Source organism: Propithecus coquereli, unplaced genomic scaffold (genome assembly GCF_000956105.1).
Source record: "Propithecus coquereli isolate 6110/MARCELLA unplaced genomic scaffold, Pcoq_1.0 Scaffold45, whole genome shotgun sequence".
In the NCBI taxonomy this organism is placed as follows: Eukaryota; Metazoa; Chordata; class Mammalia; order Primates; family Indriidae; genus Propithecus; species Propithecus coquereli.
The window spans coordinates 5,809,333-5,823,244 of record NW_012150285.1 but is presented as its reverse complement, the minus strand read 5'-3'; the positions used below and the strand labels follow the sequence as shown (position 1 = coordinate 5,823,244).

Sequence of the window (13,912 nt, the reverse complement as noted above, 5' to 3'; positions counted from 1 at the left end):
GAAAAAGAGTTTTTTTAAAAAAAATGTGTAACTTTTTATTTGGTAAAATTTAAAACTTTAGTCCCTTCCTGTTGATCCCTTAAGGGAAGCTAATTTGCACTAGTGTGAGGGCAGGTTGTGGAGGAAGAGAGTCCCCGAGCCACTAGGAGGTATTTCCCCGTGAGGCTGTCCTAGTCCTCCCCGGGTGACAGTGGAGGGCCTTTGGGCCGCTTGGGTCTACATTGACTTCTCATCCCAGGAAAACTCCCTATGAAGGAGGAGAGGCTGGGGGAACTGCCAGAGGGAGTTAAAGAGTGCTCGGTTGTAGCTGGGAGCAGGAGTGCTGGCAGAAATCACCTTCCCCGGGTCTAAGCAGAGACTGGGGTGACAGCAGAGGGCCAGCCCCTTCTCTGGGGCACTTCCAGGCAGCCAGCAGGGAAGTTCCTTCCGCTCTCCTTCCTCGATCGATTGTAGCCCGGCAGCCCCTGTGCCTCTCCCCACTCCTCACCCTGCCCTAAGCCCCGCCATAGACAGGGCTCCTGTGGTACAAGGAGAGGTGACGTGAATGAGGAGGGAGAGCAAACTCTGTCCTGCCAGCATTTGAGGGCCTCCCGCCCCCGCGTCACCCACTACTCTCAGTCCACATCCCGCCCCTCACCCCCCACTCCTGCCTCCCAACCCACCGAGTGCCCTGAGCCCAGTCCTCCGCCTCCTTCCCTCCACCCCAGGCCCGTCACCCTGTCCCGGTCCCGCCCTGCGCTGCTCCTCCTCTCCTGGTCCCCTGAATCCCCTCTAGCTTTTCGCCTTTGCTTTCTGCTACCTGAAAGCGTGTGGCCCAACCATGGACCAAAGGAACATCACCAAATGGCTTGGAAATTGCAGAGGCAGGTGTCTCCAGAACCCGTTAGAAACTTTTGAAAGCATTTTTAATGTTATTGGACATGTAGGTTACATCTGCAGCGTAATTCATCCCCCATGTCAGCTACCTTATGGCTCAGAGTCACTCCGTGGGCTGAGCTGGTTGTCTGAGTGCCCCTGTGACATCGCTGCTGCGGGGAAAAGTATTCCGGGTCCCAGTAAGCCTTACAGGGACACCTTCCCCCAGTCAGCGCTGCTGCTTACAGGTGACCATGCTCCTCCTGGGCTCACGTGGAAGAAGTTTTCTGGATTGATCACGTTCTTTGTGAGCATATGTCAATAAAAATCTCCCAGTTCACCAAGTTTAACTAGTTGGGTAGGACTGAGCCATTTCAAAACCCTGTAAAGTGCCAGGCATGCAGACAATCTATTCTTAGTTGTTTGTGTTTCCAAGGCATCGTTTTGGTATTGTAGTGTCGCAGACACGTAAGTGAGAGAACAAAGGTTTCAACCTGAAGTCTCAGTATTGTTAATGGCCTGGAAAGAAGGAAGCCAAACCCATTTCAAATAGAACATTTCTGGACATCTTTGGGTAATGTCTGACTCCTCTTGGTTTGCGTGCTTTTTCACGGATGAATGCTGCGGGCGTTCACACGTCTACCATTTCTGTCTCCTGTTTTCTGTTTTGTGTGTCTCATCAACAGCGGGTCACAGAAAGTCGAGAGAGCCAGATGACCATTGAGGAGAGGAAGCATCTGATCACTGTGAGAGAGGAAGCTTGGAAAACCAAAGGCCGGGGCGCAGCCAACGACTCCACCCAGTTTACCGTGGCTGGCAGGATGGTGAAGAAAGGTCAGAGAGTGTGCGTGCGTGCGTGTGTGTGTGTGTGTGTGTGTACACGTGTGTGCACATGAGCACGCTCACCCGTGGAGGTGATGGTGGCATGTGACAGCTTAATTTAAGAAAAACAAGCCACGGTCTTCTCACATTTTTAAACTTACTGACAGCGTGGAAACGTTTTTTTGGGTAAGTTTTGTGAGCTATTCCTACTGCGTGTCTTCTCTTCATAAATAATGCCATCTTCCATGTGAGACACATAAGTCACTTTGTCCCTATTTCAAAACTGACCTCTTTGGGAATAGAGTGCAATGGTAGGTTTCAAAAGCAATTGCAAATCTGCTACCAAATCTTGGTCTTTTCCCATAATTTCTTTTAAATTATTTCTATTGCTATTTTCTCATAACCTGGCAACCCCTTACCCTGAGTGAGCACTTCTCAATAAGGAAGTTTGTCTCCTCTCCCTTTCGGTTAATTCCTAGGTCCCTTTCCATGGAACCGGATTTCTCTGGCTTACAGAGGCCAGTTTCTAGATATGTTTTAATAGATGTTAAAAGATGTATCCAGTTCCAGGGAAGTGGGATTTCCCTGCTGAAGTTCCTTCCCTGCAGCTCGAGGTTTGGAACCGATTTGAGGACTGCACTCAAAGATTCATGACGTGGACTGACACGTCACATGGTGGGGGAAGTCTCAGAGAGCTTTGAGGCTCCGTGGGAGTGTTCGGACCTTTATTTCATATTCTGTAGGAAATGGTTAGAAGTTGGATTTCCTTTGTCACCAATATGCATATATCTTCATTCTCTAAGCTGTTATTTAAAAGCATATGTCCTAACTTAGTAGTAAAAGTTTTCACATTCACTTCGTCTTAACATACTGTCATCAACTTTATAGGTTTAGCTTTCCTTTTTACCAAAACCTCAGGAATCCTGGTTCTTAGGAATGGTACCTAACTCATCACAGGCACGAAATAAACGTTTGCAGAAGGAAGAGGGGCAGGAAGGGGAAAACCCCGAATTGTGACTCACGCAGATCTCAGTGGAAGAATCCTTCCTAACAAATCTGTTCTCCCCTCACCTTGGAATTGCCAGAGGATAACAGAAGACAATCTACCCTCACAGGATGAGGTAGCATTTGACTGTTTTCTTCATCGGATTGCAGAGCTGTATGATCATCTTTAAACTTCTTTAACAAGATCCCCGTCCTGTGTTAACAGATGCGTACCCGTAGGCACAGATTGGTTAAAAAGAACTAAAGCCAAAAACTGGAACCAGGGCTTCAAATTTCCAACTTCTAGCGTGTTTTCTCCTGATGACTTTTTGCTTTGGTTTCTTTTTCCTTCTCTGATCTTAAAAATTGTGGTGTGTTTGTGAGGGGGCCCTTACTAGCAAATACCTCTCCCCTTGTCCACATTGATGGCAGAGAAAGTAGGTTGCTCTTATGCAGGTTTGGAGAAGGAATCGTTTCTATTCCTCTGTGGGTGAGTTTCACATTTCCCAAATAAATTGGGAATTTTTATTTAACATGCTATGTGGCTTGCTCAGGAAATAATTTTCTTGTACTTTTAATCTAATGAAGAAACTGTATTCTATATTTATTTCTAATTATTTGTTACCACCTACTGGATTACATATTTCACGTGGGTCATTAACCCTTTTTGATTTGCAGTAATACGGCACCCGATTCAGGTGCCCTGCAGAATAAAACAGCCACTGCAGGACAGCCACACTTCCCGTCCCAGCAGGCCGCCGGGCACCCAGGGGTTGCCACCCCTCAGTGCGCCAGGAGGCACGCTGGCCCTGATGTCCACCTGATGTCCATGCTCTCACCCCAGAGACACCTCTTCTCCCCCAGCTTCATGAGGACTTTCTCCCTTTTCCATGTCCCTGGATTCTGTGTAGCAATTAGCACCCCACGAGGTTTCCATGGCATTCTTGAATTCTCCTAGAAGAAGAGTATTCCAAGTGCACCTTTGAATAAGAAAGATGCGAAAACGTTCCCAAAGAAAGGAAGTGACTGGTTATTGCATCTAGAATTCACTGAAAAGAGGTATAGGGAGGGCTTTGTCTTAACATTTTGTAACTTAAGTCTCTGTGCCCTGCGCCATTACAGAAGAGTCCTTGTCTCTAGCTCTCTGGCTGGGAAAGAAATGTGCCAGCTCCGGGAGCTCTTTTTTTGTTTTTTTTTTTTTTTTTGTAGTGCCACTGCCTGAGCGATCAGCAGAGGGGGCCATAGCAGCAGGGTTTGCTCGGTGTCCCCATAGAAGAGGGACAGATTTCACCGGTTACTTTGGAAACCAGCCCTCTGAGTCTGTCCTGCTTTATTGGCTTCAGAGTTAACGACCTCAGTGCTCATGAACTCGGCCGAAGTCTCTAAAGCACCCTTTGCTAGGTGGCGATGTGCTGCCCCACGCTGTGATTCCGAGTTCTACTTGTCTTTATCATCTTTCAAGAAAGTTTACGTTCTCGCTGATATAAACCCTGTCCAGGTCTGGTAATCGAAACAGATTTTAAAACTTGTATTGACATCATCAATCAAATATATATACATGATGAGAAGTGCTTCTAGAATATTACCTAAAACTTAAGTTTTAAACCACTTATTGGTATTTTTCCTTAAATTTTTTTATGCTATAATAGTTACCTCTCCAGCTCACAGGAGGAAGGAGCAGAGTCATTCATTCATTCATTCATTCATTTTTTCCTTGTGATAGTGATTTGCATACCCTCCAGATGTTGTTCTTCCAGGGACGTGTGAGGTGGCAGTGTCATCCGAGGATTTCACATTTATTACAGATGAATACAAAGAATATTCACCTCTCCTTTCTTTTTTGTAAAATACACTAATCACTTCTCTTTCCTATCCCCTTTACTTAGGTTAGGATAAAAATACTCGCCTTTCTCTTCACTGAGTTTTCCTGTTCCAGCCAGACACCTTCTCTCTGCTGGAATTCCGCTCCTTCCCTTTCATATGTCCCTTACCATTTGCCCTTTTAAAAATCCCCCACCCTGCTTCTAGACAAACATAAAATATAAGAGGGCATAGCGCCAGTTTCCAGCCATGCCCGAGATGGACAGGCCCTCCGACCGCCAGCCAGTTCAGATGTGCACTCGTCTGCGTCTGTCTGCTGAAAGATCGGCAGCCCCGGGGTATTGTCTGTGTAGTGTCCCCAAGGCCAGCGTGCCACCCGCAGCTCACTCAGCCTGGAGGAAAACGCTGGTGCTGGGGCCTGGTGCTGGCTAGTGCGATGAGGCTCATTCTCGCCTTGCGCTGCGGGAGGCGGTGCAGATGCGCCTTCTCCCCAGCCACCCCTGCCTCCCCCGGAGGGCGGCACTCACACCTCCTTCTGCTCAAGTTTACACGTCACGTCATGGACTCGTTTTCCACATCTTCGTTGTTCACCTCGAACATCAGCTTGGTAGCTCTTACCGTCCTTGGGAACGATAAAATCCTGTCTCCCTTTGCAGTTGTCCCACGGAGCCGTGGTGGCTGCCAGACGCGTATGTGTGTGTGTGCACACGTGTGTGTGAGCGCATGCACATGTATAATTCTCATACGCTGTGCAGTCTATGCTGACACGCGTGGAGATCTCCCAGATCCTGGAGGTTTCCAGACGTGATCCCGAGAAGCTCAACAGCCGCTTTGCTTGCCCTGCAGGTTTGGCGTCACCCACTGCCATAACCCCGGTGGCATCTCCCATTGGCAGCAAAACGAGGGGGACTACACCGGTCTCCAAACCCCTAGAAGGTAAGTGACCATGGCCCCGACGCGCCAAGGGTTTCTGGCTAGAGCCCGTGGATGCACTCTCACGCCTGGTGTCCACTCGCCTAGATATTGAAGCCAGACCAGATATGCAGCTGGAGTCGGACCTCAAGTTGGACAGGCTAGAAACCTTCCTGAGACGGCTCAACAACAAAGGTACATCCCAGAAGTCCGAAGCCTTCGTGCTCAGATCTCTAAATCCTAACTCTGACTGCGTTTTGTCCTCAGCTAAATTGTCTTCTTTCATTATGGCTTCACTAATGCATGCTGTAATCATTATCTTTCTTATTGCCTGTCAAAAAATGAGGTTTTGGTCATGACTGTTTGGATTATCAAGCCCTGATTCCCTTGATGATGTACTCAGTTAGGGTCTCCCAATAACATGCTTACTTGTTCCTGAATCTAAAACCCTTGGGACGTCATCCAGTCAGAATTGTGAACTCAGTGATTTTGCTGATAACCCTGAAAGCAGATTATGACACATATGCAAATCAACATGATCTCGGGCTGGCCTAACTTAAAATTGTAGGTATCGATTTCCAATAAGGTAAAAGCTGGGCTGTGCGCGGTGGCTCCCGCCAGTAATCCCAGCACTCTGGGAGGCCGAGGCGGGAGGATCGCTCGAGCTCAGGAGTTCGAGACCAGCCTGAGCAGATCAAGACCCCATCTCTACTAAAAATAGAAAAAATTAGCCAGGCAACTAAAAATAGAAACAAAACATTAGCCAGACGTGGTGGCGAGTGCCTGTAGTCCCAGCTACTTGGGAGGCTGAGGCAGGAGGATCGCTTGAGCCCAGGAGTTTGAGGTTGCTGTGAGCTAGGCTGACGCCACGGCACTCTAGCCTGCAGGCAACAGAGTGAGACTCTGTCTCAAAAAAAAAAAAAAAAAGTAAAAGTTGATATTATTTATTATAACCAGAAATGATTTCTAAAAGAAAATTCTGGTAAATAAATGTTGGAATAAGTATTTCAATATAAAAGTCAACAAAGTATACAAAGTAAAAGAATAATATACAGAAATAGCCTTTTGTCTCTTGACAAAAAAGGTCCAGTACTTGAAACTTATCAAATTCTAGGCCCTGGGAGCCCTTACTATGACAGTGACCCTGAAAAGGTTGAAAACAATACAAACAATCACTATTAAACAGAAATATTAAAGTATAATATAATAACTAAGCTGGCTAGACAAGGAATTCAAACAGTCAAAGAATTTATTTCATACATGTAACAATGTTCTAGCCAGTGGGTCAGCAAACAATGGCCATTGCCAAATCCAGCCGTCCACCTGTTTTTGTAAATAAAGTTTTATTGGAACACGTCCATGCCCATTGCGACCCTATTTTCAGTAGCTGCCTTTGCACTACAGCAGCAGAATTGGGTAGCTGCAGCGCAGGCCACATGCACCTCCCCCGCCCCGCCCCACGCAAAGCCTGAAACACGTTCTGCTGGGCCCTTTTTGGAAGAAGTTTGCCGCCCCTGATGTAGCACGAGGCTGGTTCTTCTGCCCCCAACAGAAATAGGCACAGATTCGGAATTGTTCGGTGGACTTGGGAGCAACAGGGTCAGCCTCCCTCTCTTCCACCGCTTTCCCGTGCAGGGTTTGCTCAGTGGGACATCCTTACCTGAGAAGTCAGGTAAGGGCTCCGGCGGCAACCACAGGACCTTGTATGTCACTATCGTGTCCTCTCTATTCCTGAATTTAGGGGAGGAAATCATTCTTAAAATATCGGGAGGCACTTAGAGTCATTGTTTCATAAAACTCTCACGTTATTTGCTTGTGTGTTGGCAGTTGGTGGGCTGCAGGAGACGGTCCTCACTGTCACCGGCAAATCTGTCAAAGAGGTGATGAAGCTGGATGATGACGAAACCTTTGCCAGGTTTTACCGCAGCGTGGACTACAACATACCGAGAAGCCCCGTGGAGCTAGACGAGGACTTCGATGCGATTTTTGATCCCGATGCACCCAAGTGAGTTACTCTGGCCTCCTTCGTGGCCCCCACGTGGCACTGCCGCAGGATCCCGCCCCCGCGTTGCCTTCTATAGTGGAGACCACCCCCCTGCACTCGCTCCGGAGCCAGGTGCACGGTGCGGGGGCGATACACACGCAGAGCCCAGACCAGATGCGCTTCAGGCCGACCACGTGTGCCACGGATGTTTGTCCTGTTCCATAAAGATGGCATCACTGGATTTTTCACATAACTTGAACATTGTTTTGCAATTTTTTAGATTAACGTCACTTAGCAGAGATTTCTACATGTGTCTTTCATCTGACACGTTGAATTCTTACTCAGAATTTTGAAAAATGTTTGGATGATATGGGCTCAAATTAGTTCCACTAACTAGAAAGTCAGTCAAGCATGTTCCTTAGCTTACAGTCACGCGTGACAGCAACTGGTCTGAGGGCTCTCTCAGTGACGTCCAAGTCTAAGGGTCTGACTTCACGTGAGAACGCGACTACACCACCTAACACAGTGAATTATGGTGTTAGGATTCCCTCAGTTGCCAGTGCCAGGGAAACCCCAGTCAAACTGGCTTCAGCGAAGGAAGGCTGGAGAGAGGTTCGCAGGCTTGCCGCGGAAAGTGCAGGTGGGACCTGGCTTCTAGGGGCTCCTCAGAACGCGGTGGTCGTCTTGGCTGCTGTTCCGTGGGCTGCCTCCCTCGCAGCTGGACGCCGCCCTAGCCCAGGGTTCGCCGGCTCCGGCTGCGCGCTCGGCCAGCCCAGCACAGGCAGCTCCTCTTGCCGGGAGTCCCAGTGGACGTTCCGGGTTTGGTTTCGTGGCTTCAGCCTGAGCCCAAGTCCATCCCTGACCAATCGCTGTGGCCAGCGGGCTAGAAGGTGCTGACTGGCCAGAACTGGGTTTCTGGATCCCTCCAGAGCCGTAGCGGGGGACAGTGAGTCGGTTTCCTGAAAGGAAACCCAGATGCTATTACCAGAAGCAGGGAGGGTCCGCTGGGCAGGCGGAACCCACAGCAGCCCACCGCGTGGACGTGCTCGTTCTACAGGTTGTCAGGGTCACTGTCTCTTCCACCATGGTGCGTCTTCCATAAGCTGCTCTTGATACATTTCCTGCATATTTCAGTTTGTTTCAATTTCCAACCTTGGAAAAAACCCTTTGCCATTTCCCACCTCGAAGCAATCTTTCAGGTATTTGCATACATAGTTATTTAAACCATTTCTCAAACTTCTCACCCAGTGTCATTGTTTAGATTATTACATACAATAACTTAAGCATGTATCTGCACACTCACACACACGTGACATGGTACGCAGAAAGAGGCCCTTCAGGCCCCGAGACCTGTGCAGCTGGAAGTTAAGGTGACAGCGGCGTCTCCCCACCTCTCCCAGCCTGGTTCCCCACCCCAGAGGGTTGTGAGGGTGGGGTGGTCACAGGTGGTTTTGTGGGCCTATTTTATTTCAATAGGTTCTTCCAAATAGTGGATACTTTTCAGAGAGGGACAGTGGGTTGCTTGGCGGCTAGTTGTGGAGGATGAGCCGGGAACTGAGGAGCTGTTCCTGGTAGGAGGTTTAGACGGAAGCAGACAGATTGGCTCGAGGAGCAGGCCGTTGAAGGGCTTGCCGGAGACAGAGAAGCAGACGTGGACGTCTGGTTCCGGGGGGAGAGTGGGAGCAGGTGCGCGGCGTGGTAGGAGCAGGCAGAGCCCCCTCACCCGCAGGGCTGCCCGGCAGGGGCAGCTGTCCCAGCCGCACTGACGCCTCTGGGCAGAGGCCGAGGGGCTCCAGTGAGCGGAGCGTCTGGGGGTGGCTGGGTTTTGAACTCTGTGGGCTTGAATCTTCCTTCCAACTCCAAGATGCTGTGACTCCACGTCAGGGCAGTGGCCATGGGAGGAGAAGTTGTAAGATTTGTAACGAAATCAGGAAATAAAATTGTGGAGTCCGAGAACCGCACATAGCCAGGTGCGGCTGTTGTCACAGACGAAGACGCCTCTGCTTTGCTCCGCAGACTGACGTCTTCCGTGGCCGAGCACAAGCGCGCGGTGAGGCCCAAGCGCCGGGTGCAGGCTTCGAGAAACCCCCTGAAGATGCTGGCGGCGAGAGAAGATCTCCTGCAGGAGTACACCGAGCAGAGGCTGAACGTCGCCCTCATGGAGTCGAAGCGGATGAGAGTGGAGAAGAGTGAGTGTTTGGGCCACCGCCCGCTGCGTGCTTGGGAGCTGGTTGCTCGGTTATTCCATTCATGCCTTGTTTTCCTGCCTTGCAGAAACCACTCACGAAATCAAAATGAGTGAGGTTGCACATGCACACCTGCCTAGAAGTTAAAGCCTCTCCACAGGTGTATCATCTGTTCCTTGGTTAATCCGAATTATCCTGTAGTGTTGAGTTTCCTTGCAAGAGGTTGGACAAGGATGTTTGTGGACACTGTAATTCCACCCACCTTCAGCTCTTTAGAGCCTGAACACAATAATTCTCCACTTAATTTTATTCAGGAGTAAAGCATTTGATCTTTCATGGAAAAATGGCCCAAATCACTGCTTTTTCTAACCCTAGATTTTTATATTATTAATGCATAAACCAGTGCTTTTCAAATCGTTCTCAGTAGGACCCTCAGCTCCTTGGTGGGATGTCAGTTGGGTGGAGGGGGTGTTGGGAGTTCTGGGAAGGGGGTTCTGGACACTCGCTTCCACTTTAGGCCGAGCCACACTGCTGTTATCTGCTCGATAATGTGGGGTTCCCTAGCTTGCAACAGCAGTGTTCTTGGCAGAGGTGCTAGCACACGTAATCTTGATATTTTGAATATTCTTGCCATAATTTTCATGTTTCTGTAGCACTCATAAACCTTTTTCCTAACGTTTTTCTTAGAAAGATAGTATTTAGATGATGTGGTTGAGTCTTTTGATTATAAGTGGTTTACTAAGAAAGTATATTTCAAAATCACCATGCCATAGGAATTGTCAGGTAGTGTTATCTTTCTTCAAACCTAATCCGAGCAAAATAATTTTCTGAATGTCTCTCCAGCATATACATTTTTTAGAACAATAAGTTGGAGAAATAAAGGATGGTTGGCACAAATTCCACATGCTGTTCCTCTGCCCCCACCCTGGGGCTCTGGGGCATGGCTTGGTGTGCACGGACAACCCCAGCATCTCGTGATTGCCGTCTGAGGTCTGAGAGCCGGGACCACAAGATATCACCTCGTTGATCACTGTGCCTCTAGAAAAAGATTAGAACGAATCATCCCTGACACAGTGTCTCCTTTCCTACATATAAAAGGTGTTTGGTGGAAGACATCGAATAGCCGTCCTTGGGAACACAGTCCAATATCTAAAGGCTGTGAGTGTTTGTAGCAGCTTTCCGTGGAATTGCAGCAAATGAGTTCAGCTCCTGGTGCCACACTACAGTAGCTGGTCCACATCGTCACTCGGTTCACCCAATTCTTGTCCCCCTGCATGGCGAGGTGCGACACTCGTCAACAAGCAGTTTATATTTTCAGTCCTGTGTCTCATTTTTGACACAGTGGTTAAGCGATGAGCTGCGTGAACTTTTCGGTCGTGAGCACTGCCCTTTCGCCTGATCCTCTTGCCTCCCCCTGTTGTGTTTCCTCATTCACCCTGCCCAGTGTCCTCCAATTCCAACTTCTCGGAAGCCACTCTGGCAGGCTTAGCCAGTAAAGAGAACTTCAGCAACGTCAGCCTGCGGAGCGCCAGCCTGACGGAGCAGAGCTCCAACAACAGCGCAGTGCCCTACAGGAAGCTGATGCTGCTACAGATCAAAGGTATCTCCCAGCAGCCCGGAGAAAGGCCACGCTGACCAGAGGTCTCTGCCCGGTCACCTCGGGAGTCCCGCCTGCCTCCTTTCGTCCCTGTTCGGGGATGGGGACGCGTACTTTGAGACCCTCCCGTGTGCTGCAGGCCATTGCTACCTCCTGTCTCCAGCTTCCCCAGATTCCGCGAGGTAGGAAGTGTTACGCCCACGGGGGCCTCGAGAGGTTTGTAAGGTGCCCGGGGTCACGGCAGCTGCGCCCTGCCCTGCAGTGGGGCAGTAACCAGGCGTGCCCGAGGCCATCAGAGTGGCTCTCTGCTCTCCACTTGGTCCTCCACGTGGAGATAAGCAAACGTCGTGCAGGCCGGAGGAGAGGGGCGCGTTCTTGGGGAAGGAATCACGGGAGGGCAGAGGAATGAGCCGACCTGGATTCCACTGGAATGTGCTTCCTACCTGTAGCAAGGGAGGCTTTGGGGACAACCAGGCGCTGCTTCCTAGGCCGCCCCTAGAGATGACTCCTCGGGAGGACGGTGGGTGAACTATGCTCTGCCTCCGTGAGGGTCTCTGGCATGTTCCTGCGTCACCACTGTCCTTTCTGGTGTATGTAAAAAGACTAGTGACAAGCCCAAATAACCAATCTCTGTCCCACGTTCTAACCCAGAGACTACGCTGTCAGTGTAGCTGGGGACAGCTCGAAATCAACAAATCATTTAGGAGAAGGTGTTGAGACCAGCATGAGGCTGTGCTTCCCTCCGAGCTGATCCAGTGAAAACTCTGGAAGGGGAGACCCTGCGTGAAGGGTGTGCCTTCCGCAAGGCCTGGCCGACAGGTGTTGCTGAGCACAGCGGAGACGTTAGGTGGAAAGGCCCTAGGAGAAGAGTGGAGGAGGGAAAAGGAGCGTGTTTGCACATTTCCTGGGAGGAGGGAGCCTTAATTAATCCACACTCATACCGTAAACAGACAGTGATGATGTCCTGAGTAGCGTGGTGACCCAAGGGAAGTAATTGATGATGCTATCCTGGTACCTGTTTCAAAGCCCCCAACAGGCCACCCAGGGTCATGTAGACAAGACTCTTCAGAACTGAGTCAGTTGCAGGGGTGCTCCAGACGTAGGGTTGTCCTAGTCCCAGCTCTCCTGTCGGGGGAGACGGTGACTCTGGGCCTCGCGTTCAGGAAGAAGACACGTGCAGACCAGGCTGGTGGAACCCCGCGCCTCGTCGCTCAACAGCGGGGACTGCTTCCTCCTGCTCTCCCCCCACCACTGCTTCCTGTGGACAGGAGAGTTCGCAAACGTCATAGAGAAGGCGAAGGTTGGTATCTAAAAATAAAAATACTTTCGTTAACGTCTCCTTTATGCACTCATAGAATGTTCCTGCAGTTGTCACATCATGAAAAAGAGTCTCAGGCGTGCCAGATGCTTCATTCCAGTGGGAAGGGATAGGTGGTGTTCTTGTCCAGAATGTCTGTTAAATGAGCTTTCGGTACGTGCTTAAGGGGGATGTTTTAGAAGGACTGTGACCTACGCCTTCAATGTCTAAATCCTGGGTTTATTCTTATTTGAAAAAGGAACTGGTGCCACTTCAAAGTTCTTTATCCCAAGCACCTATGTAGTTCAGCCACAGACCATTGGAATAAGAATCCCATGGGGCAATGTCCAAAGAATGGCTTTTTTTTTAAAAAGCCACATGACCTGTTGAATATTGAAGATTGAGAATTACTGCTCTAAAGAATTGATACCCCCTTGTCCTTCAGTTATATTTTCTTGACTTTATTAAAAATCCCCAATAACCAGTGTCCACCCACACCTGTGGTCACAGGTTTTCCTTGCAGATACACACCATTTCTATTCTCTGATTTCAGCACATACTAGTCTGTCCAGTCGTGGGGTTTTCTACCCAGGTAATTGTGTTCCTCTCTTTTTTTAGGCCTCTGAACTTGCAACTTTAATTCAGACGAAGAGGGAACTTGGCTGTAGAGCTACTTATATCCAGACCATCGAAGAAGGGATTAATACACACACTCATGCAGCCAAAGACTTCTGGAAGCTCCTGGGGGGCCAGACCAGTTACCAATGTAAGAGTCCATTGTATTTCAGAGGTTGATAAGATTCGAGTCTCTTTTCTCTTCCCTTTGGTCATTCTTCTAAACCAGCGACTTTTTAGTGTAAAATGTGATACTCTCTTATCTTCCTTATCCCCAAGCTGCTGGAGACCCAAAAGAAGATGAGCTATATGAAACAGCCATAATAGAAACAAACTGCATTTACCGTCTCATGGATGACAAGCTTGTTCCCGACGACGACTACTGGGGGAAAATCCCCAAGTGCTCCCTCCTGCAGCCAAAAGAGGTACAGTGGGTGGGCTCCACCCTTCAACCAGATGGTGCATTAAAAGCACGCTCTTCCCAGGGCGGCCCGATAAAATAGAGAGCAAGTGCTCAAAAAAGGTTAGACGCTGTTAGTACTGATGGTAGGACATTTACAGCTTTTTAAAGGATATTTGTGATTTCAAACCATTACTGCCATCTTAAATACTAACACAGAATTAAGAATGCTGTTAGGAGAAGCATGGATCATTGCAGGCTTTTACACTTTAGGCAAAATTACTTAGCCCTATCTCTTGAATTTTGTATAAACATTAAATATTTTTCAGTCCTAAAATTAAAGGAATAATGGATGCATGCATATACAATTTATGGATTTGCCAAGTAATGTGCTATTTTTTTCCTCTCACACCAGTAAATATTTATTAATTACATATAT

At 48.9% G+C, this 13,912-nt stretch overlaps 1 protein-coding gene across 1 annotated transcript in view; it reads left to right on the top strand.

Annotated features, from left to right (window-relative positions):
• SVIL (supervillin) overlaps positions 1-13,912 on the top strand; it is an 83,965-nt gene that overhangs the window by 44,778 nt on the left and 25,275 nt on the right. The window contains exons 15-23 of the mRNA XM_012654844.1: positions 1,542-1,689; positions 5,329-5,418; positions 5,503-5,589; positions 7,222-7,399; positions 9,395-9,567; positions 11,009-11,164; positions 12,325-12,461; positions 13,077-13,224; positions 13,353-13,498. Of these exons, the coding sequence (XP_012510298.1) occupies positions 1,542-1,689; positions 5,329-5,418; positions 5,503-5,589; positions 7,222-7,399; positions 9,395-9,567; positions 11,009-11,164; positions 12,325-12,461; positions 13,077-13,224; positions 13,353-13,498 (1,263 nt within the window). The remainder of the gene's footprint in view (positions 1-1,541; positions 1,690-5,328; positions 5,419-5,502; positions 5,590-7,221; positions 7,400-9,394; positions 9,568-11,008; positions 11,165-12,324; positions 12,462-13,076; positions 13,225-13,352; positions 13,499-13,912) is intronic.